General features: G+C 40.8%; 1 protein-coding gene across 38 annotated transcripts in view; it reads left to right on the top strand.

Annotated features, from left to right (window-relative positions):
• DST (dystonin) overlaps positions 1-26,064 on the top strand; it is a 299,278-nt gene that overhangs the window by 60,917 nt on the left and 212,297 nt on the right. For 36 of the 38 annotated variants that reach the window (XM_035109746.3, XM_088665773.1, XM_035109753.3 and 33 more), the window contains one exon: positions 15,113-15,174. In XM_035109746.3, the coding sequence (XP_034965637.3) occupies positions 15,113-15,174 (62 nt within the window). Of the gene's footprint in view, positions 1-10,600; positions 10,776-15,112; positions 15,175-26,064 lie in introns of those variants that run through there. The other 2 variants (XM_088665795.1, XM_088665793.1) reach the window with 2 other exon arrangements.

Below are 26,064 nucleotides of genomic sequence, written 5' to 3'. Positions count from 1 at the left end.
TAGAGACAGCTACACTAATACTGCACCCAGGAAACCTTCCCTCTCCACAGCACCTCAGCTCGGCTTTGCAGACTAGGCCGCTTTCCAGACTAGGCCAAGTGGAGGTGGGGGCTTGCCTGGGTCGGGGATGAGGGGAGGAGGGGCAGGATAGGTCATGTGTCAGGACAGGGTGGGCCCCATCACAGGGATAAGCTGGGGGTGGGGGAGGAGGGGCCAGAAAATTATGCATGGAGAAAGTGGATAGAGAAAAGTGCCCCCCCATAATACTAAAACACGTGGATATCCAATGAAGCTGAAGGTTGGAAGATCCAGGACAGAAAAATGAAAGTGCTTCTTCCTGCATTGTATAGTTAAACTACCTCTCACAGGTAGTGATGGCCACCAATATTGATAGCTTTAAAAGAGGATTAAACAAATTCATGGAGGAGAGGGTTGTTGAAGGCCACAACAGTTGGATGCAGGGATGCTTCTGAAAACCACATGAAATAAAACACAGGAGGGGAGAGCGCTCTTGTGCTCAAATCCTGCTTGTAAATTTCCTGCATGCATCTGGTTGACTACTTTGACAACATGCAGAAATCAAGATAGGGCTGTGCCATTTTCTGTGAGTGCCCCATGTTTTCTGCTTTGTGTAGCTCTACCCTGATAGTTCTAGGTTTGACCTACAAGTTAGGTAAATAACAGTGAGAAATTATTACAATTGAAATATACATGGTGTATTAATATGAACCCAAGCATATTTAAGCAGTGATATTGGATACTATTTGTTAGAGTGCCATATAAAATTTGAATGTTAAATCCACAGGGGTGATAAATACTTGCACTAGCTAAATAAGAATAATATTTGTTTCTGTTGTGCTAAGGAAGAATTTTTAAAATGTGTTTTGTAAACAGAATCGGTGTTGGATTACCATGGATTATTCAACTAATGAAAATTCCTTTAGGCTGTAGCCTAACATTAATCCCATTCCCGCTGGAATTCCATGGGCAGTTTGCCATGCTTTCAGTGGAAGTATGACCTGTGCTTATCAAAGTTTTCCTTAAGTCCACATAAGTGACTCTGTCAGTTCAATGTGGCAGTGCACTTGTTTTTGCGTCAGCTAAAAATATACTCTTTGCTTGGACGGGATTCATTTTTTTTAAAAAGAAAAGAAAAGAAAAAAAGTTGGCAGCCATGCTTCTAGTAATCAATCCCTGTGCCTGAAATAGATTACTTACTTGATGTAAGCGAATCTGAACCTGTGACTTTTGGTCTGTCTCCCTCACAGTCTCTACGTGCTGTTGAGGCATGATTTAGAAGAGCCATGTTTCGTATTCACACAACAGATTAATGATTGTGGTGTAATCTTACATAGACTAGGGCCCGCTCTGTCAAGATGCATGAAGTGCTACCTGCAGTTGACATGCCATGTACACACCCAAATACAGAGGCGGTGGGGTGTGTGTGTGTAAACAGTGTGGTCCAAAGGCCATGCAATGAAAGATACAGAACTAGGTCTGTGATACTTCTATGCAAAGCCAAAATGTACATGGAATCAGTAATTGGTGATGTGCCAGTTTAATACCTGGAGCAGGAAAGAAGCCCACGATCCTGGTTAAATTTAAATTGAATAGAATCAAACTTGCTGAATTAGCAGTTCAACAAGGCGGCTTCTATATAAGGTTGGTGTTTTTGCTTTTTTATTTTTAAGTATAGTGATATGGAGGTCATCTGGAGGGGAGAGTGTCCTTAGAGATTGAAATGTTATCTCAATGGGACCTGAATGTTGCCGGTTTTAAAAATCAGATATCCCTGCACCCATTTATTCTCTTGCTTGGAGACTGATTTATTTGCCCTATATAGGGCATTGTTGGCAGCTGAAGACACTTTGGCAGGTGAGTAAGGTTAGAATCCTAAAGGGACTTCCTCGGGCTGGCATTAGTCCCACCATACTCACTGGGACATAATTCTGAGTATAAATGTATATAGGATTCTTCTGAAAAACCCTGATAGTAGCTTGATGTATAAAAATCAGCAGCTGAGATAGCATGGAGATAAAATAATCACTAGCTGATGTTTGTATAAAGAACGGTAAAAGATGCAGCAGCATTGAGTAGTTCAGAAGTTCACAATCCTACAATTCACACACTTTTTGAAATCATGTTATTGTCATCCACACGTCACCATATCTAAAATTTGATTCAAGGCTGCTTAGTTTTGAACACTAGAAATTTTATTTATGGAAGCTTTAGATATTTGAAATGCATAAAATTCATCTTTTCTTACTATAATTTTACTGTGGTGGAATAATTCATATTTTACAATGAAATGAATGTAAATATTTTATTTCCTTCACCTTTCCCATAATGGATTAAGTTTTAAGTTTGTGGAAACGGAAGATTATTATAAGTAGTTTATGCCCCTACTGAAACGTTAAAATATTAAGAGTAACATATGCCTTGCTTATATTATTAGTTCTTCTGAAATAACAATAAAATCCATTTGTCAAATTGGCTGTATAATCAAAGCACTTAGGCAAGGTCAATTTATCTGAAAGAAGGGAAGAAAACTGATATTTAGGAGCACTTGTTTGCTTTTGCTTTTTGGGATAACTGACTGATCAAGTAATGGCACAAAATGGAAAGAGAAGGTTGTACCCTCGTTGCTCCACAAAAAAAGAATGGAAAACGCCCAAACAAACACAAATGACACCCATACTACAACTCCAAACCCCAGTAGCATGGTCATTTTTGGGTGTGTGCAGAACTGTATTGAGTTTTCAGTTTGAGCACACAGTGACCTGAGTGTGACCTAAAAAATCCCCAGAGGAGTTATCCTGGGACTTGTTGCCTACATAGACAAGTGGCATTGATTTACAGGGGTAGCAACTAAACTGGGTGTCATGGATCCTGTAAGCTGGACCCACTCAGTTATAGCCAATTTAGAAAGTTGACTCAATGACATATACAGTAGTAGGTAATACAATAGGTCTTAATGGTGTGGAGCATGTCCCGCTGAGTTAAAGCCAGTTTAGAAAGTAGAATCAAGGGCATATGTTAAGGAAGACAGTGGGTCCTAATAGTATGGGCTTTTAATAGTAAAGGCCCTTTAGTTCTGGTAAAGGATGTCACCCTTCCTCTTTTACCCTTTACTTGTGTTTGGTGGTGGTTGTTGTTCAGTCGTGTCTGACTCTTCGTGTGTTTGGTAAACAAAGCTAAATAATGCCAAGAGTGCCTAATATGTGTTTTCCGTTGTCATCCATTCATTGTCACTTATGAAATTCTTCCGTGAAAGATGAAATAGAAAATAAAATTCTGCCCCATATGAGTGATGGTGACACAATTCACTCACTTGTCTCCACTCGTCAAATCTAGTTGATATTTTGTGCTATTTTCCATGTGTCAAAAAATAATAATGTAACCCTGTTAACAGAAAATCACAGGAGTTTTGTGTTGTAATTTCACAAGACATTTGGAATGGTATCCTGGCATATAGTTCTTTCCTCCCATTTAAAATTTAGTGTGAATCTTTGCACAGCTGTCTCAGTTCTGTGTTCTACTGTTCTCTGATCATTAGAAAAGTAAGAGCACTCAGTGTGGTTTCTGGTTATAGACCAGCATCCAGCACTAATTTAGATACTGATGGAAATAAATAAGCTTAAGTATGACTAACATTGTGTTGGATCAAGACAGTAATGTTTCTTAGAGCACAATATAGCCTAAGTTAGCTTCCTGAAGTCCCATTTATTTATGTTTTGTCGGCGGAGTCCATAGTTGCGTAGGACAAGAATACTTTCAGTGTGAACCAAAATAAATTAAATCCAAAGATTTAACATGGTTTTAGGCTGTAGCAGTTTCCGTCTGTATGTGCTCTTTGTATCGGTTTGACATCCAGAAAGTCCTTTTGTTTATTTTTCTACATTTCTTTGTTGCTGAGCAGAATCTTTTGATTGTTCTTCTTCCAACTTCCCTAACAAAGGATGACAGTGTGTTTGTTAGAGATTAGTGCAATAGGAATAATAAAATGTGTGTTTTTGGTGTAAACATCAGCTGATGTGTTTATATGTCCAGTGACTGGGACTTTTGACTTCATTAACTATTGGTTTGTTTAACTACTTCCTTAAAAGGTAAAGGGACCCCTGACCATTAGGTCCAGTCGTAACCGACTCTGGGGTTGCGGCGCTCATCTCACGTTATTGGCCGAGGGGGCCGGCGTACAGCTTCCAGGTCATGTGGCCAGCATGACAAAGCCGCTTCTGGCGAACTAGAGCAGTGCACGGAAATGCTGTTTACCTTCCCACTGTAGCGGTACCTATTTATCTACTTGCACTTTGGCGTGCTTTCAAACTGCTAGGTTGGCAGGAGCTGGGACCGAGCAACGGGAGTTCACCCCATCGCGGAGATTCGAACTGCCGACCTTCTGATCGGCAAGCCCTAGGCAAGCCACCCGCATCCCAACTACTCCCTTAGGATTAGTTAAACTTGCCCTTTTGCATATTGGCATATAGGAGACCAGGCAAAGAAACATTCTTGACTTACTGATTCATTATAAATACAGAGTGGTGGTATTATGGTCTTTTCACTCAGCGTTATTTACTTGAAATCTTTGACTACTTAGATATATTGTATTTATGTATTACCTTTCTTCTGTCATGGAACAAAAAGATGGGATATGTGGGATAACCAGCTTCATATAACCAATAACCTTATGTCTAATTAGTGGTGCAGCAATAAAACTGCTAGCACATTTCCAAAGCTAAGCATGGTCCACTATGGTTTCAAATTGGATGGGAAGCCATGTGTTGAGATTCCTGCATTGCAGGGAGTTGGGCTAGACCTTCAGGGTGACTTCCAATCAACTCTATGATTCTATGAAGGGGTTAATGCCATAGAGTCAGCTGTCCTCCCAGACTTAGCTAGGTCCCTTTCACCTTTAGAGGAAGGTAGTCAAGGCCATTGTTCACCTTCAGTCTACCAGAGAAGCTCAACATTGACAAGGTTCTGATCTGGTTGCTGCAGCTTAAACCACATGGCTCTAACAAGCCTTTCTTGTGTTCCTTTACCAATAATTTAGAAACTTTCACCACTGTAACTAAACCAGGTTTTACTGCCTGTGCTTTCTGACTGATGTATGGAAAAGCACACGAACCTTTAGTATTTTTTCCCCTGGAAAGATGGTCATTTCAGACCACAAGCAAACCAACAAAAGGCACTTAGTGATGTTCAAGGAGAATGTGGCAAACTTAACAGTGAGAGCATGCACATTTGTACATTGAACCATACCTCCATTTTTCATCTCATGAGCATTCAACATCCTTTGTAATGAATTCACAAGAAGATAAGGATGCAGCCGGGAAGATTCTGCGCTCAGAGAATCACGTGGGGAAACCCACACATGCACACAGAAAGTTCCAAAGAGCTATCATTTGGCTGCAAACAACTGTTGTTGTTTTTAATCAGAAAGTTGTTGAATCACTTGATGTCTCTCTTGTGTGGTAAGAAGCAGATCTAACAAGCAGAGAAATTCAATTGAAAATAAGAGGATTGCTTTCCGACTGTTGTTTTCAAAGCCCCTGCGTTCCTCTGATATTCCCACTTCTGTAACTCTTTCAAGTCCATGGCTGCTGCAAGCCTTTGGTAACAGGAGGGAAGAGAGCAAATCTGATTGTATCAAGGAAAGAAGGGTGTGAGCAAATACAAGAGGATGCCATTGAGGGTTACTGCACTTGAGGAATTTTGTTTAGAGAATATTGTACTCATATAACAGTTATGTAGGAGGAGGAGCTTGCCAGTGTCAGAAGTTCATTACAGGAATTTAGAGCTGAAAAACTATCGTTTTAAAAGAACTTATCAAACACCCTTACAGTCTATTTTATGGCACTTGTTAGACCCCTATTAGCACATTCTCTAGGCATTGCACACACACACACTATATATATATAGTATAGTATACACACACACACACACACACACACACACACAAAATAAAAATAGACAAGGCATAAAATCCAAGTAGACATTTCCACCATTAATATACTGTGTAAAAATCATTTAGGGCAGAGATAAGACGGCTTTTACTATTTCAGCACAATTAGTATTTATTTGCCTAAAACTACAAAGAAGGCAATTAAAGCAAAGCAGCAGATATTCCCCATTATGATTGGTGTGGGAGTTGTTATCCTCACAAATTTATTTCTAAAAAAAAAGTTTTTTCCAATTTTGCCAGTGGATAGAAAAGATCTTTTTAGTTATGGGCCTTTTACTCACTACAGAAGCCTAATCTCATTGATCCTGAGAAACCTACCTACACATTAAACAATTGTTTTGATGTAATGCCTCTGCAGGACAGGACAGTAATATGGTTTATGATAACTACCGTATGCTGCTTACTCTTTGGTAAAATCTGTTCCAAGTACAGTAATCTTTAGCATTTCCAAGAAATGAAAAAGAGACAAGTTGCCAGATAGCCACCCCTAATTCCTATTTATCCTATGTTTCTTTCTCTTCCCTGTTATGATAACAATTTATCCTAATTTTATTTACCCCTTATCATGTAGCTTCTCGTAAGTCTTAAAGCTTTAAGATATTTTCTTTGTAGAATAGAATACCACTTTGGGCAGTAATGTCTGGTTCATACAGGTGAACTTGCAGCTTATTTTCACTATGTAGACTCTTCTGTAAGCAGCAGCTAGAACAATTTCAGTCACCATTGTGGCATTATTTTCACCCACGTCAATATCCAAAATGTCTACTGGGAGTTATATTCCCATACACAAGGAGGGGTGTGTGAAGAAAATAAGTATCTTGTTCACGTGTGAACTGTCTCTTTGGAAAAAATGAGTATTACATTACTAACAGGCAATAGTCTAGAGCAGGCATCCCCAAACTGCGGCCCTCCAGATGTTTTGGCCTACAACTCCCATGATCCCTAGCTAACAGGACCAGTGGTCGGGAAAGATGGGAATTGTAGTCCAAAACATCTGGAGGGCCAAAGTTTGGGGATGCCTGGTCTAGAGCATGATAATAACTAGATTCACGTGGTACAAATCCATTCCTTTTGCACTACTGACAATATATAGGATGCTTCACACACAACAGAGATGCAAATTTGTACAGAACCCTTCAGTTCTTGCCACTTGTTCAGTTCTTGTATGGTATTTCAGTGTTGAATTGGTCCATGGGATTGTGGAGCCATTGGCAGAGGCAAATCAGTTACATCTGCCAAAAATAAGTAAGAATTGTTAAAATAACTAAGTGGTTAGATATGTTGTCTTGCAAAGTAAGCGGTCAGAACTTTCATGGCTGCACTTGCTTTGCCAGAAGCTACTGAATGCAGTCATTATGCTCCAGAAAGGAAGAAGAGAATGCAGACCCTAAATAAAAGATTGCTGCAAGGCTAAGACCTCTAGTGATTTTCTGCAGCTGTTTCATTCCAGTTGATCTCATTGAAAGGTCCAACAAAAGGAAGGGCAGCAGAATAGAGAACATAATACAGAATGATTCAACCAAAACCATTTTTCTTTTTCTTTCAGCCCACACATTCTCCTTGAATTCTGTTTTCTAAGCACTGCACCTAAAGCCAAGTGGGTGGACTGCAAGCTTTCATTCACCCACTCTTTTAAAATACTGCTCAAATTTCAAGAGAAACAACTTGTTTGGTTTGAGAGGCTGTATATGGATTGTGGTTTAACATTCATCTTATCTTATTGCTAGGGTTGCAGTTCCTGATCTTGAGAAGCACAGTAGTACTGCCTTTCTCTTTCTTTCAGATGCAATGATTTGGCAGTCCATACACTTCCTTCGTTTGTTGTGGTACAGAACTCAGCCTCATATATTACAACAGGTTGGAGAGGCAGGTGGATTCTTGTTGCATGGTAGTATGAAGCCAGACCATTTCTGGTTTTTGTCATGGAACTTTTAAAGGAATTTTAAAGGAAATGTTGAATTTGGGTGTGGTTATCTCTTTTCTCTTCTAATGAAATTTTCTGAAAAGAGCTATAAGGCACAGAAAATGTTCATTGGTATGGTGGTCAGGGTGTATGTGGTCTGTAGTACAATTCTGTGCAGTATGCATGCAAATACAGATTGCTCCCCCTCCCTGCACTGCCAGTGTACAATCTGGAGATGTACCCCTGTCTTTTAAACACCTTGATGCAGCAAAGATACGGAAGCCTTAGCTTCTTTGACTTGTCCCTTTCCAGACCCCATCATCGACCCATTGGTGATGTTATCACCTAAGTGTTGTAGCTCATGCATAAGTTTGCAGATTCAAACTCTGGCATCTTTAGGTAGTTCAGCATTTGGAAGTGCCCTGTGACTTTGGTGATCTTACTGTTCTTCAGGCTTTCCCCTGCCTGCTGTGAACCGTATGCCTCTGTGTTCTTACAGCAGGTAGAAGAGGTGAAACGTTGGAAGCTGTCAATGTCAGGCCACTGGTTCATCTAGCTCAGTATTGTCTACATTTACAGGTAGCAACCCTTCAGGTTTTCAGACAGGTGCCCTGCCCCCGCAGTTACTCATCACAGCTTGTCAAGAAGGGTATACTGAACAGGAATGTGAAGCTCTCCCTCCTTATCCCCAGTTGCACTAGAGAATGGAAAGGAACAGTGGTGATCTCTCTCTGGGTTGTAACCTGGCAAGCCAAACATGCCCCCACGCCCAGTGAGGGTCTGGGGTGAAGGGCAGGTTTTTCCCCAAGCACAACAGCTCTCTGAAGCACTGTGCTCTAATTTATTTCCTAAGAGCAAATTGCAACCATTCACTTAATTGAGAGCTAGTAAAGAGTTCCAATAAGAATCACTATGCTCAGGTGATCCCAGATATAGAGATTTAAGCTTACTCATATCTTACTCATTCTTGTTCATGCCAAGAGTGTATTGGGACCTGTTCTTTATATATGCTGGTTAACTCCATGCAGTCGGAAAGCAAGGAGACATACACAGAAGTCTGTTGTGTGAGCAGGAATGCAGCCTCAATATGGAATTAATTTAATAATTTTGTTTGATGTGCAGCTTTTGTTGGCAGAAAAGAGGAAACTAATTATTGGGGTACTTTCAAAACAAAGTTTCTCTGCGGGGAAATGGCAGGGCAAGGTGAAATGCTTGGTTCTCCTGTAAAGTATGGTTGTATAAGTTAAGCTTTAGGGCTTAGGCAATCAGTCCTTTCATCCCAAACAGCTTTAAACAGCCTAACTGTAGACTTCACCTCTTGAAACCCTGTAGACAGTCTCAAAGTTTAGAACAGTGAATATAGCATGACCGCCCTTCTCTATGCGACTGTTCAGAATAATGCCGGAAGAAACTTTTTAAAACACAGCTGTAGAGAGGGCTGGTGCCCACTTAGTAGCGGAGAAAACACATGCCTGAAATACCTTTCTTGGAAGAGCATATGCTGGCTCCTGGCATTTGCCAAATAAGCCCTGTTTGTGTTGGTAGCAGTTGACTCTGGTGCTTGAGTTGAGGTTAGGCTGTAATTTGAGAGGAGCCCATATGTTTAAATAGAAAGGGTAGATATTTGTGGTTTTTGTTACTTTAGTTAGTCTTTCTACTTCCCAGTGAATGTTCTTAATCCAGCGCACACTTTTAATGTTACATCAGCTGTCATTTTAGACATTTTGCAAATCAGAGTAATCTATGACCTAGTTGCTTTTTTCTTTCTTATTCGACCAGACTACACTTTCCACCATCATTGTCTATTTGCCATGTTGGTTGGGGCTGATGGGACTTGCATTCCAAGCAATCTGAAGGGCGCCAGGTTGTGGAAGTCTGATAAAGATATTGAGCAGAAGAAAAGGCTCCAGTGCCCCCTATGACTTATAATAGGGAAAGTGTTGGAGGGATTAGGAAAAATAACCCACCCCTACATTTTAGAACTACCAGAACTGAGGCCTGGTCTTCCCATGAAGCAAATGAGATGGTAAAATGGTGAGGTGGCAGAATGGAGAGCATCAGAATCCCACATTTTTAATACTGAATTTTAGCACTCTGCTAAAAAGAAAGCCAATACAGCAGTTAAGGGGGGTGGGAAGGAACTTTTCTCCACAATTAGCTAGTTTTCTGCTGACAACTTTTCACTTTTCTTTTGGGGGCAAGAGAGAAATCAGAAGTAATATGCTCTCCTTGTACTCCAAAGTGCTACAGTCTTTCGTACCACCTCACTCGGTTGCATGTATCGTTTTAGCTTGAGTGAAATCACTTAAAGGAGGGGCAATGAATGGCCATTGAAAGATATAATGGGCATATGTCTGCTGAGGCTAAAAATCAGTGTGAATATGTTGGGCCTATATTACACATTAGGTTGGAAACAAGAGAAATAAGGTCAATTCTAGCTGGGTAGTTTGCACATTCCCCCACCCTTTTAATTAGGTAGGGCAAATCTTTCAATATGACTGTAATGAGGATACAGTGTACCAGAAAATGTACCCAGTCTATATAAAGATAAAACTAAAAATTGTACCTCTTGCAACAGTTGTGTTTTGAAATACAATGTAAAAGATCATTATCTGGCTGGCTGTAACAGGCATGTGATTGCTAATGTTTACTTAAAAAGGGGAGTTTCTACTTTCCCCTCTTCTATCAGAAGGAGCCATTCTGTCAACAAAGGTATTTCATTTTCTATATATATATATATACATACACACACACACACACGCTCGCAAAAGGAAAAACTAGTTTATAGCCTGAAGTTGAAGAGTTTAAGAAAATTAACAGCACCTCACTCCCCTAGAATGATGGGACAGCCCCCTAGATGTAAGCAGGAATGGAATACAAAATTGGTGGAACTAATGTGCTGTACAGGTTAGTACAAACTGTTATGTTTTATGCTTGCTTTACCAGTTTTGCTTTGGAAAGAAAATGTGCAAAACTAGTCTTTGGAATTACCAACATATTTTGCTTTCTTGTGGATTAGTTCAGTTATCTGAGGTAGTTTTTTTTACTTTGTTTCCCAGAGCCTCTGGTTTAAAAGACTTGCTGTAAAAGGCTCTGAACTTTAGTTCTGTTGTTTGTGAATGTGCTGGACACTGTCAAAGTTATATGTTTACAACTTGGTTTTTATGTGTCTACATCTGACTTTACTCCATTTTACTGCTTGTAATCATAGTAAATTTGCAAAGCGTTAATGCTTGGTTACCTTCCAAGTTCCAATATTCTCCCAAAGTAAGGATATATAGTGTGAGATCCAGTCTTTTTGCATTCTGGCAATATTTTCTGGTAGGGATTTAGTTGGAATTATGGTGGTAAATAGACATTTGTTTAACTGAGCAATCCTATACATGCATACATGGAAGTAAGTCCCACTGTGTTTAGTGAAGCTTGCTTTAAATAAGTGTGTGCCTAGGATTTACATTCCAAGGTGTCCTATCATGCTCCAAAGACCCAAAATAATGTCTTTGGCTAGTACCCAACATTATTTAATTAAAAAATGCAGTGTTTTGTTTTGTTTGTTATTGTGTTTTGTATGTCTATGTTTTGATATTGTAAGACGCCTGGTGATCCATGGGTGAAGGGCGGTATATAAATTAAACAAAAACCCTGTAAAACTTAAGTCCATTTATTTCTGTGGATCTATTCTGTGACTATCACTATTAGCTTTTTACTGTTGTCATGGCAGTGCTGTTCTAAATATAACACAATTGCAGCAAGAGGATGGCAGGAGTGGGTGCCGGGAGCAGGTCATCAATAACTCAACATGGCTTCAGTGGAATTAACTCTTTATTCAAACAAAACAGCTCAGGAGGCCAGGCCTAGAGAGCGCAGCAACTCTTCCTGGTAGAACTTGACCCTATGAGGCAGTTGTGAAGACTGAAGGTCCCCACTTTCCCACAGTTCCCTAAGTCTCCTCCTCCCCTGGTTCCTTCCCAAGCAGTCTGAGACTGTTGTCTTGCCTGTCTTTGCTCTACTCTCTTCATACCCCCTTCTGGTTCTGGAAGACCAAATGGGAGGGGAGCTAGTCACAGCAGGAAGGGGAAACACACCAGCTTCTTCACCAGCCTGACTCATCTCTGCCAAAGCCTCTCCAGCCTCCGCTTCTGCTTCTGGATCACTCTCTGCCACAGAGGCTTCCTGCTCACTAAGCCCTGTTACCTCTTCAGCTTCTGATACCACCTCCTCCCAGTCTACTTCCTCTTCTCCCTCTGACCGCTCATTGTCATCCTACCGCCAGTCTCCTGGCTCTGGTTTTTCTTTCCTTGGGGATTCCCCAGCTGGTGCCTCCTATTACTCTTCTGCATCTAGCAAGTTCAAGACAGAGGCATATATTAAAACTGAAATTGGAATAAATGGTACAATTTGGAAGAATCAAAGTTTATTTTTACAGCAAATGTTAATATGACTTCTAATATGAAAAAAAACATTTGAGGACTGAGTGAAAATGGCCTTTCTTTTTATCTTTTCTTTGTTTGAGGGTAGTGTAATGGGAAGATTTTTTTTTTTACAGACTTTTCTCCATTGTGAAGTTGATGAAATTCTGCAACAAAATATTGAGAAAGGGACTTAATATTAGAAATGCTAGCAGCATGGGCTCTTTCCACTTGTTTTGGTTTTTGCTGCAGTAGCAAGCAACAACGGTGGCAATATAGCAGGCTTCCTTTGTTGGTGGCCTAGCCGCCAATTTGTATCCCCCACAATGCCCCATACATTGCATAATTCCAGGGCCAAGTGGAGGAAGGGAAGAGCTGCTGTTAACAGATAATAATAGTACTACTACTGAGAATATTTGCAGATATTCTGCTAAGAAAACCCACCTTTTTCCCCTGGTGGAGCTTCAAAAATAAAAATTCTGTACCTAATTTTCACAGGCATTTCAGCTCTGTTCTAAAAAACACATTTGCTTTCCCTTCATTCTTGGGCTATTCTGCCATCCTGCACATTGCCTTTCCCAACACAGCAGTGCTTGCTTACGTTGTGAAATAGAGTACATGAGGAATAATTAATATCTGTATTGTGATCATCTTAATTAAAATGGAAAAAACCTACTCCTTTGCTTCTTTGTCTTCATTATGTCCAGAGAGACATTGCATACCTTAAAGGTTAGCATCAATTAAGCCTTACTCTGTTAGCAAATCCAGCAAAGGGGGAATCGGCAGATGAGGCAGCTACCACTTGCCCCTTTCCCTTTGTCCTCCCAGAGTTCACTCCAGCTCTGAAATCCTGCTTGTTACAGCAAGCTGGAGGAGGAAGATAATAGGATTTAGAAGGACAGGAGGTTACAGCAGTCTCCTCTCTCAATTGATCAGCAGGTTTAAAAGAAGGGGGTGGGAATCTTTGGGTTACAGCCTGACAGTCCTACTGGAGATGTTGATTGGTTTCCAAAGTTGCATACGTAGAATTAAAATTCACAGAACTGCTCAGTATTTTAGGGATATGTGGAGGTGTTTATGGCTGTCTGTTCTGGCAACTGAGACCATTTACTTTAGAGCTGTATTCTTCAACTTTCAATCCCAGGACACACCTTTAGCCCAAACATTCATTTAGGGACCCACTTCCTTTTCTTAACCATATAGTTGTATTTCAGTAATTCTGCTGTTGTGACCCACCTGAGATCAGGTTGTGACCTGGTAGTGGTTCCTAACCCACCAACTGAAAGCCAGTGTTCAAGAGGGAGGGGACAGCAAGAGCTGCAAATGGACACCAGTGCTGAAACTGTCCACAAAAGTAACCTTCTGGTGTCCTGTAAGCACCCAAAGAAAAAGTGAACACCACTTAACAGATGGCAAGTGGGAAAGATCAGTATGGAAGAATAAAGTGAGCTTGGGACCAGGTGTGAAATATGGATCATTGAAAATTAGCAGCTCAAAGAGTTTTGTGCACTTGTGTTTGTCCTAGGCTTTTGGCAGGAGCTGGGTGGATGGAGACGATCATTGCACTATTTCATTTACGTTTTATTGGGCTGAGAAGCAAAGTTGTAGTCGGAGTGCAATTTCTGATCTCCTAAGCCACTAGTAGCATCAATTAGAGGTTACGTTAAGTGAAGGTGATCCACCCTGCTCCTGATGTGAATGTGCACATTTTGTTCCTTAGCAGAGGTCTTGTTTTGTTTCTGTTCACCCTCTGTTGGTTTGTTAGATGGGTATGTGAGATTGGACTTTAAAAACAATTATGCATCCCCCCCCCATTTTTGAAACATGGACATGCAAGCCAGACAAATCCCCCCCACTAGAACTGCACAACAAATGGCAATATAAAATATTGACTCTTTTCTAATGTCCTCTTCTTTTCAGATTATAAGTCCTCACCATAATGTTTCATAGGCATTTGACAGTAGACACAACCAATCAGTTCTGCTACTATATGCAAAAAAATCAAAACCAGACTTTACTAATAGTCTTTTTTGACTCCTGCTCACCTTCACCTAAGCCATCAGTTTATCCATGAGAACAACATGCCGCAGTTCTCCCCCAACATGCGCGTTCCATTCAATTGCCATACCTCATCCGTAGGGCACCAGGATGGTTTAGCCTTTCAGCGTATGGCTAAGACAATTTTGTTGATGGTTGCAAGCTGGGAGTGTTGCAACCATCATTATTTTATCACAACAATGTTTCTTTGGGGGGTGGGAAGTTTGGGTCTTTTGATTATTTTTGTATTTGTATTTTATTGTTTATGTTGTCGCCTTGAGTATCCGAAGTGATAGAAAAGGATAGACATTATTTTAATAATATACAAATCAGGGATAGCCACTGTGTGGTGCTCTTCAGGTGTTGTTAAACTACAGGCCACATCATCTCTAACCATAGCTGTGCTAACTTAGGGTTGATGGGATTTGGAGTCCAACAACATCTGGAACGCAGCATGTTGTCAAGCCCTGATATAAATAATCTGGAATGTGTATTTGTTGGCATCCTTCTCTGTAGAACACAGTGCCCCTCCCTATTTAATCAACTTTTTTTAAAGAAAAAAACTGTTTAAATAAGTTTTCAGCATTTTTGGTTCTTAATTTCACCTCCTCTTTCCTGTTCGACTTTGTAAGTGGTTCTCTTGTAATTTGTTGTAACAGATGTTTCAACCAGCTTGCAATGATTAATAGAATCTTCTCCTTATCTTTTCAAGCAGTGTGAAAATTTTTAACATAACACTCCCAGACCTTAGTAGGTACTATTTTTAGAAGTAATGCAATCTTCTTTTTTCCTCCTCAGATGAGCGGGACAAAGTACAAAAGAAAACATTCACAAAATGGATAAACCAGCACCTTATGAAGGTCAGTTCACAAGCATGCTTAATGGGATCTTAATATCTGTTGTAGCTTCGTAGCAATCCTGTGAGTGTAAACTTGGCAAGGTTTTCCACTGAATATCCTATAGACATTTCCTTTGTTTGTTTGTTTGTTTGTTTTTCTTTAAATGATAGAAAATTCATGCTTCGTGTCTGCAACTATTTGTTGGTGCTAATGGATGAATGGTCTTAATCCATAGCAGTCCAATCCTAAGCATGTTTACTTGGAAGCAAATCCCACTGATTTCATTAGTAGGATTTACCTCTTCATAAGTATTTTTAGGTTTCCAAACCTAAGTGTGTGAATGCAGTGGTACCTTGGTTTAAGAACAGCTCAATTTATGAACAACTTGGATTAAGACCGCTGCAAACCTGGAAGTAGGTGTTTTGGTTTTTAAATTTTGCCTTGGAATAAGAACATGTTCTACTTCCTGTTGAGTGTGTTCCGTTTGTAAATTGAATCCCCTGCTGCTATGGGAAAGCATGCCCTGGTTTAAGAACACTTTGGTTTAAGATGACTTCCAGAACAGATTAAGTTTGTAAACCAAGGTACCACTGTGGTACCTCCGGTTATGAACTTTATCCGTTCCGGTGGTCCATTCGTAACCGAAAACCGCTCATAACATGAGGCGCGCTTCCGCTAATGGCACCTCCTGCTACTACCGCGCTGCCAGAGCGCGACTTCCGCTCGCATCCTGGGGCAAAGTTTGCAACAAGGGGCATCTACTTCCGGGTTAGTGGAGCGCGTAACCCGAAGCATTCGTAAGGGGGGCGGTACGTAACACGAGGTACCACTGTATGAGATACGTTGTAGGTGATTTGTTTTAACATCAGAGAAGAAGAGAACTTTTTCATTTGAAGCACTCTCTGGGGCCACCATGCCTCCTTATTGGGGCTACTGTTTATATGAAGACTCTGCATCTGAAGATTCCTGTTATGGGGCCATGACAGTGTGAGGTAGTCAAAGGGAAGAGTAGGTGAGGGAGAAGAAGAGATATCACCACCTGAATGCTCCTCCAGTGTTGTCGTCCTAGCCTCCGCCACCACGAGAGAGAGAGACTGCGTCGAGCAGTGCAGTAGACTTCATGTGTGGTGACAGCTTATTATGTTCCTTAAAACTGAATTGTGATCCTGCAAGCAAAATGTGCTCATAGGTTTTTAGGCAGCTGTTGCATTGGCTGCAGTGGTTTGCCCGGCCTTTGCGAACACAAAGCTTCCTTTATCCTGTGTGTGGATAAGTGCCTCCCTTGTTTCTGGAGGGTACTGCTCCACACTACTGGGAAGTAAGGGTGTTAGAGCAATACAGTTCAGACAGTGCACATTATTCACATATATATTATTTGTCCACTCTTCCCCTGCTTATTTGGCTGGGGTACTCTGCCCTGGAACCCCCAGTTGTTGGAGCAGAGTGTGGGCTGATATTAGAGCCAGTGTGGTGTAGTGGTTAAGAGCGGTGGACTCGTAATCTGGGGAACCAGGTTCGCATCTCCGCTCCTCCACATGCAGCTGCTGGGTGACCTTGGGATAGTCACATTTCTTTGAATTCTCTCAGCCCCACTCACCTCACAGAGTGTTTGTTGTGGGGGAGGAAGGGAAAGGAGAATGTTAGCTGCTTTGAGACTCCTTCAGGTAGTGATAAAGCAGGATATCAAATCCAAACGCTTCTTCTTCTAGATGTTTCTGCCTGAATTCCTGAGGCACAGTAATTGGTAGGGTTCTCTGAGGACCCTAGTACAAACAGTATTAGCAGTATATGCAGGGTCTTCACTCTATAATAGGAGAACAAGACAGTAATTGGGGGGTGGGGGTGGAGCAGCAGCAAGCACAGAGTAAGAATTAGATAAAGCCAAACATACTTTTCTGTATTGCTGCATTGTAGCACACTAACATATTTTAGGAAACAGGAAAAAACAACCTTAACAGTGCAATGTTATACATGCCTACTCAAAGTCAGTCATACTCTGTTCAATGGGACTTACTCCTAGGTAAGTGTGTAGATGATTGCAACATAATTGCATGGTCCCAACCATGTCCGCTGAAAATTAAGTCCTGTTGATTTCACTGGGGAGGTAAGATTGCAGCCTAAGTGTGCTTGCACTAGAGAGCAATCTCTGGAAGGATTCCATCCCCGTTTTATGGTTTCTAGAGGTGAAATGGTATTCCATGCCCCCAAACTGTGGGTCAATGAGTAAAGCAGAAAACCATATCAATATATATATAACAAAATAAATAAATAATCCTTCCAGTAGCACCTTAGAGACCAACTAAGTTTGTCACTGGTATGAGCTTTCGTGTGCATGCACACTTCTTCGGATACCATGCACACGAAAGCACATACCAACATCAAATTTAGTTGGTCTCTAAGGTGCTACTGGAAGGAATTTTTTTATTTTGTTTTGACTATGGCAGACCAACACGGCTACCTACCTGTAACTATTTATTTTACACACACACAAAAACATGCACAGCCATTAGCCCCCTTGGTAGTATTCAAATTAATGATGTTAAAGTAAATTAATTATTCCTCTGGATTAATAACTTAGCAGGCTAATATTATTAATATATTAATTCATTCTCTTTGGTATGGATTGTTTGCAATTAACACTTGATTAGCATAAACTTTGATTAATATTTTATTATTTGTCCTTGCAAGGTATTAACATGCAGGGTTATTTTACCAGCTAAAACCAGCTGAAGGCTTTAAAATTAATTGATACATTATTCAGCAAGCTGTTTCTTGTTATCTGTACAATATTGCTGTATGCAGATTAGGGTTTGAAAAAATATTGGCTTGTTCCCCGCTTCAATTGTGAACTGTGCCATTTATCCCGAGGGGAGTGGTTGGATCGAATATTAGCCCACATGCAGAACATTGTAGAGATTGGCCATTATTTATTATGCCACATACTGTGCCTCCCCCATCCCCCCTTTTTAGAAAACTTGCATTTCCCCTCATTTATAATTTGTGGTTACAGTTGTGACTTTTTGCATATGAGGACAAAAAAAGGTGTCCAAATAAGCAAGCCACCATTTTTATTTTATTTTTATAGAAGTTTTGATCTTTAACAATGCTTGCTCTAACAGTAATATGTAGCAGCAATCGTGAAAGTACAGCTTCCATAGAGTTCTGTTTTTTTTAAAAAAAAACAACTCAAAAATACTGTTGAGCTTTTTGAAATCAAAATTGAAGCCTTCTCTGTCTACTTTTAAGCAAAAATGATGTTACAGATTGCCCATGCAATATGTAGCTTAGACCTCAAAGCAGTCTATGCTTACACAGTGACAGAAATACCAGAGTTAATACTAACTTAGGAAGGACGAGGGAGGCGCTCATGACCCTATGAACCCCCCCCCATGTCTCCTAACCATTGCTGCATCACGCAGTGTTACCTCTAAATTGGGTCATTGATCCCACATTTCAGTACAGAGTTTAAGGCTATTATTTGGGGCTATTTTGAGCCTTGTCACCCAGAGATGAATCAATACAGATGCCCAAACTACCCTGAAGTAAGCTCTCTCACCATGCAGTAGATTACTTACCAGTTTCATTCTGTCATCTTATAATAAATATTTTTACAGCTCCTCATGAGCAGATAGAAGGTTAAAACTGACATGCAGCACTCATGGACGTGCTGCACAAATATATGAGGGTGATTTCTCAACCGGGCATCCCCCTTCCTTCCATTGCATTCTGTCGCAGGAACTCACCCAAGGGGGTAAAGAAATCCACATCCAGTTATGGTATCTGTCTCTTTATGCTTCAACTTCCTGAGTCTTCCAAGGGAAAACCTGTCCTCCATTGCTATTTCCCCAGTACTCAGGTTGGGGTTCAAGGCCAGTATTTATATCTGATTCTCTCTTGGCTGTAGATTTTAGCCAACTCAGTCATATCCGGTGTAGACCTACGGAAATCAAGGGACTTAAAGTTAGTCATGACCCAGTGTGAATCCATGGCCACCTGGGGTGTACAAATGCCGACCAGAGAAACATCAGACCCAACCCACAGCCTCACACAGTTTTTGGCATTTTAAAAAGGCTCTCTTGGTTTTGGTTGTTGCAAATGTTATTTTAGGAGTGAGCAGCAGTGTGCCGCTTGAGCACTTCTGTAGTCCTTTAAAAGAGGGTAAGGCAAAAGCTGGGCCTTTCCCGCAAAACAAACCCCCATGTCATAAAAAAACATAGTTTTATCTTCCTGAAGCAAAGTGCACATTCCTGTGTTTTGAAAAAATAAAATAAAGGGGGGGATGGGAATGGGGACAGGACACAAGGAGATTTTCCCTTCACCAAATTCTCCCCTATACTCTGAGGCCTCCATCTCCATTGATTTGATTGTAAGCTGTATTACTTCTAGGAGGCTTGGTACAGAGAGTGGAAATTACACTTGGGGGCCCTTTTTGACTTTGCTATTTTATGCTTCTAGGATTCCTTTAATCAGTGTGCTCTTTTCTGTGGCGACGTTTTTGGTTGGTTTTTTATTATTATTAAAAACAACCCTGTTCCAATCTTAATTATTGTGTGTGCCTGAAGCCAGAGTAAAACATGAAAGGCTTTTTCATGTGCATTCTGGATTTATTTATTTATCTACTCATTTCTAGCATTTTGGAATAAGACTGTTTCAGAGCAGCAAAATCAGTTCCACAAGCCTGTCTTTGAACCCGATGATGGTATCACATTCCCTACAGTTGCTGATGTCTTCAGCTATTCAGTACGCTAATTATGCATGACTAAGGGAATTGGGGGGCATTTATGAAATATACAGGCAGTTAAGGCACACATCTGTGCTGGCTAGAAATTACTATTATTGGTTGAAATGAGGTTATATGCACTGTATATAACATGATTATGATTCTGTTAAATAAAATATTTAATAAAAATGCTTTCCTTGGAGATGGGAGTGAATGTAAGCCCATGGTTATTTTAATAATTAGGCACCAATGGAACTACTCCATCTCATCTACAGAAAGGAATAGGAATGCATGAGACTTTGAACTATAGTGCCAGAATATGTACAAAAGAAATAAACAGTGCTGTCAGCATGCTTGGAAATGATGCAGATGATTTTGCACTTAATGTGTCACCTGGGGGATGTAGTACAAAACACGAAAAGGTCTGTGCTGCAAACTCAGATGTATGGTGATAAACACCACATAATTCATCCATTGATACTTTATATGGCATGGCAGAAGAGTGTTTGTGGTGGTCGAGGAGGGAAAGGGAGTGTTACTGGAAGTGACAAACCCAAGTAAACAAGTGAAATGGAATTAAAATTTCAGGCAGCACAGTGACAGGTTTTAGAGGTCAGTAAAAAGGAAGGGCATTGAACTGTCAGCACTTAATATGATCTGGGTGATATGTAAATGCCAAAGAAGTTTTATTCGGGAACTTTGGTTGAAAGGTGGTTTAAAATATATTATTGTTGTTGAAAGATCCTTGCAGTCGGGAACTTTCTACTACAATGTAATTTCAAAGCAACTCTGAATTTGTAGGAATTATTTAGACAACATTTGTCAAACATCTTTGAGGTAGCAATAGATTTATTAACTTAAACCAGGAGCTATAGTCCTACATATGATGGGCAGAAATTAATCTTGCCACTGGGAAGCTTCTTCTTCTTCTTCTTCTTCTTCTTCTTCTTCTTCTTCTTCTTCTTCTTCTTCTTCTTCTTCTTCTTCTTCTTCTATCACTCATAGCCGAGTAAGTTTGTCTTTCATGAACATGGTCTTAACAGTGAGTTTGTAAGTGACTGTGGAGGCCACTTCTAGACCCACACGACCTTCCACTGTGGGGGCATAGGTTTCTGGGCTGGAATTGATCAAGGTGAAGGTTTGCCAAACGTGCCCTCTTCTTAGCACGTTTCTTCCTTCGTCGCAAGTTGGAGCGTCTTCAAAGTCCATGACACCTTCATGGGGAGATTCCCATGTGCAACAAAGGACAAACAAGCCTTTGTGGGGTGGGAGGTCTGTGTGTAGCTCCTCTATCCTCATATAGACATTCCACAGTGCTAGTTGCAATTTTTTTTTCTATTCTGGAAGAAGTTGACAAGAAAAAGAAAAAGAAAGTGAATAGATTTTAAAAGATACTGTGACAAAAGAACAGCTTCATTGTGTTTAGCTTCCCAGGTTTTCTGCCTCTCTTGCTGAGAAACAGAATTGATGCCTGCTTTAGCACCTAACTGCTTTTGACAAGAAGGCTGAACAAAGTGTGAGGGAATAGCGCCATCTGCACAAAGGTCCTTGTATCATGTAGCTGCTATTACATGGACTAACAATGTAATACTTGGGGAACCATGCACAGTTTGGGTATGTTGCCATAGGAGTCGCTCAGCAGCTTAACTCCGAGGCAAATTTTCTTTGGGGTAGGAGGAGTCAGAAAGATTTACCTTGCAAACAAGAAGACAAAGTTATGAATAAAAATATGCAGTGTTTTAAAATGCAGCAGCATCCCTCCAAGAGGCAACGTATCTTGAGAGTTTCAGAAAGGATCAAAGGAAACACTGCCAAGACAGGGAGGGCATGGCTCCTGCTGTGGCTTGTGTTTGCCTCCGGTCTTAGATAGCAACAGAACACAGCAGAGACCCTAGATGTGGTATCACTCAATTAAAATGGAAGCTAAAAGGTGCTTTGGGAAGCCTTTCATCTGTATATGCACACGCCAGCTGGAGCTACAAGTTAGTAGTTATCTGGCAACCAGAAGGATATGTTATAGAAAGAAGAAAACAGGGGAGACGTTGCTATGTTTTCCTTATCATGTGCGATCCCTCTCCTCCTATGGGTATATATTAATAATGAACTCAGGCTCTCTTTTCCATTTCCAGTGCTTACTGACAATCAAAGCCTGGAAAATGTTGACACTCCACATTATAAAATCTGTGAAAGAGGAGAGAGGGACAGTCCTCATTCCTATAAGAGGGAACACTATGGCTTTCCAGATGTTGGAAGCAGTGGTCCAGCGGTCAGGGATGATGGAGTTGGAGTCCAGCAACATCTGGAGCGAAACAGCTTCTACGCTATAGGGGCACCTTTTACTCCTCAACAGAATTTTATCTAGTGACAAAATAGATGTAAAAGATTTCCATACTCCTTCACCACTGCTTCAATATCCTTGAAAAAGGATATTGTCCTGGCTGGAGCTATATAAATAATAATCAGAATCCTGCTGATAACTGGTGCATAAGATGTATGTGTGTGCATGCTTGCATGGATTCATACATGTAAACCAATCATATAAGCACTTTCTATTTTAGGGAGACTTTTCTAAATGGCTTTGCCTTTTGGGGCGCTCTGCATGTTGACCATGAAATTCCTTGACATTGCAAAGGGTTCCGGGGTGTGTTCTTGGTTTGTGCATTACCAGCTTTACCATTGAGGAATTCCTGAGAACTCCTGAGGTATACCAGGGATCTCCAATGAACACTGCTTATAAGCCAGCAACCCAAGCCATTGCTGTCCTGGAAATAGACAGGGCAGGCTTGGCAATCATTATCTCTCTGAGGAGCTGCCAACAGACCTCTCCAGTACTCAGTCCAGGTCTCTTGGACCAGTTCTGGTCTTCACACAAATGCCAGAGGATGAAGGAAATGTATATGGCACCTGCATCAACTGCATTCAGATGTTTCTTCTTTTTTTAGAAATCTCAGTTATGCTGTGGTCAGCTCAAGTGTCATTGAAACTGGCCAAGGCAGAAGAATAGTGAGGCCAGTGAACAGACAGTAGCATGCCTGGAGCCATATAAGCACATGGGCAGGCAGAGTCTATATTTACAGTGTGCAAAATGGACATTGGGAGCAGGATTATTTAGAGGTGAACAATATAGGAATGATGGCATTCTGGGTGGGGGTGTTGCTTTGTTTTTCACACTATATCCAGATTATTTTTTTATAAAATGTTGTGTAGGGTAAACTAGGTGTGAAGTATTTGAAACAAATACAGTGGTACCTCGAGTTAAGAACTTAATTCGTTCTGGAGGTCCGTTCTTAACCTGAGGTACCATTTTAGCTAATGGGGCCTCCTGCCGTGCGATTTCTGTTCTCATCCTGAAGCAAAGTTCTTAACCCGAGGTACTATTTCTGGCTTAGCGGAGTCTGTAACCTGAAGTGTCTATAACCTGAAGCGTCTGTAACCCAAGGTACCACTGTAGTATGGTGTAGTGGTTAAAGTGTTTGGTTAGGTCCTAGGACACCAGAGTTCAAATCCCCACTCAGCCGTGAAGTTCACTGGGTTACCTTGGTTACCTTGGGTTGTTGTTGTTGTTGTTGTTTGTTGTTACTACTACTACTGCTACTGCCTTGGGCCAGGCACCCTCTATCAGCCTGGCCTACATCATAGAGTTGTTGAGATGAAACAATGGAGAGCAGCGCAGAGAGACATGTATTCCACCATGAGCTCCTTATAGAAAAGATGGTATATAAATGTAATTAATCAATCAATCTACATCTAATTTACTCAGTGGAAAAGATGGGTGGGAAAGGGAAAATAAACATCCCCCAGTACGCTCAAAAACTATATTCCTTGCTTAGTGAACTCACCCAATTCTGTGAATTGCCATTATTGTTTTATGTACCATTTTAGCTGGTTAAATGCTTTTGCTTTAATCTTGGCAAACACTCTTTTTGCCTTTCCTCCAGTTATGGAATTAAATGACAGTCTCTCTCTTCTCCCCCTGCCCCAAGGCTGGCTGGCATTCTTGTTCCAGCTAAGCTGCCAAGCCTCCCACACCCAGCTGTGCTATGAATGTTGCCCAAGTCTGCCTGCCTGAGGCAGCACATAGCTTAGTTCCCAGATTCTCACAGTAAATTGTGGAGGATCTAACAAATTCCCGCAGCCTGCCCTGCAGATCCCAGGGATTTCACTGGCAGCTTAGTTGCCAAGCTTGCTTTCCCTTCCAGTTCAAATCAGTATGCATGCTAAGTCTGAAACGAAATGTTAAGAAGCAGCAATAGAGTATTTTTGCACATCTGCGTCCAATAGGCATTAGCATATGAATACGCATTATCAATTTAGTGGCCTTTAAAACCAAATTATTCATCTGTATTTGGGTGGCAAGAAAACTTCTGTTCACATTTTGGAAAACTTGAAGAGAAATCCAAGAGAGGAATTTGTCTGAAGTATGAGGGAAAAAAAGCAAAGGATTGCCAATCTTTTCTTGCCCAGAAAATTGCCAGAGAGGAAAGCCACGGGGGGGGGGGGGAGGCATCATTAATTGCGAGGGGAAGAACCACATTCCAAATATGCAAATATGCTTTGACTTTACTCATTTGCTTTGTGGGCAAAGTGTACTTGGTATATTTTGCCTCTCACCCCCCCAAACCCCGTTTAGCACTATTTCTAGCACACCCACTTTTTCTATGGTGTAGCCTGCCCACTTTTAGATTTGATAGATTTGTCCTTAACATCTCGGTTTGAAAGTGAGTGCATGCCAAGTGGGCTTTTCGTTTTGTGGTTTTGACATCCAACATGAATGGGCCTTCCGGAGGCCACAGAACTTGGGCAGCTGCTAGGGCCAACTTCCTGGGGCCTGACTTTACTGTAATTGTTCTTTCTGTTTTCAGTGGCCTGGATCATCCACGACAGTGTGTGGACTGCAAACAGGCTTGTAACCTGATGTGGGGTTGTGTAGTAGAGGGAGCAGTTTTACGAACTGGTCCCTCCTCCACATAGGTGTATAATGTATACTGCTTCTTTGATTTGCACACTTGATATGCCCCCTTCCCCTTTTAGCTGTCCGCTGAGAGCCTGAACTAGACTGGCGCTTGTCTTTGGGTATTGATTATTTTAAAAACAGCTCCTATTGATAAACATCTTTGTTATTTTTGGCCTTCAATTATTGCTTGGTGTGTAGCATCTAAAACATCTTCTTTTCACAACCTCTTTGAATTCTGGCAGTTTAGAAGCCAAAAGACACACTTGGAGAATACCGCTAAGACTTTTATGTCAAACCCCCCCCCCCCATCACATAGTTACATGAACAAATAAACAGCTCCAACTCCAAACTATAAACTATTAGGTCAATTAGACAAACAATTCCAAACTATACTTGATAATAGCACAGTATAATTATCTGGAAAATAAGATTGCTTTGTAGGAAATTATCCAAATAGGTAGCTGTTTGGTTTGGGTGGATAGATACTGCATATTCATTAGGTTATTATCAGGAGTAATCATTATTCAATGAGATTCAAATTGCCAAAGGGTTGTCACAGTTAATTTAAGATATCCCACTCCTCTTTTTTTTAGTAAAAAAAAAAGCAAATAGAAAACATATTTTAGCTTGCTGGCCTATAATAAATTGGTTTTAAATGTTATGCACAGCATTTTAATTCAATATAATCTGTAACTCTGAGCCCAATCTGCAGTTTCCCCAACCAATAGTACTTCTGCTTTGTCTGGATTAAGTATCAGTTTGTTTTCCATTTCACAGTCTCTAGATAATGTTGTTCAGGGTTTCCACTGCCTCCTTAGGATCAGATGAAAATGAGAGAGAGGGGGATTGGTGGGTGGTATCAGTGGACAGATGACCCCTTGGCTCCAAAATATAGATGATCCCAGCCAAAACTGACTCTGTCACTTAACGTAGGAAAATTGTTGGGCAGCAGCGTAGACAACATGCCAGCTCTGTGATGTTCCTTCATTCCCTTTTAATTTAACACAGGTATTTTGGGGAGGAGTTCATTTGAAAAACGCAGCTTCTTCTGGAACCCATAAGAAACGTAAACAGAAGGACAAGAAATCAAATAATATTAATTTGCATTTACTGTAAGAGCCCTGTGGTTGAGGGAGCTGTAGAAATTATTATCAGGGGTAATTAGGGAGCTTGTTCTGATTTATTATCAACACAATCATAATGTACTTCTGATATCATTATTCCCTGTTAAAATGCT

This window comes from Zootoca vivipara, chromosome 3, assembly GCF_965207765.1.
Source record: "Zootoca vivipara chromosome 3, rZooViv2.hap1.1, whole genome shotgun sequence".
NCBI lineage: Eukaryota > Metazoa > Chordata > Lepidosauria > Squamata > Lacertidae > Zootoca > Zootoca vivipara.
This window is presented reverse-complemented; position numbering and strand designations above follow the sequence as displayed.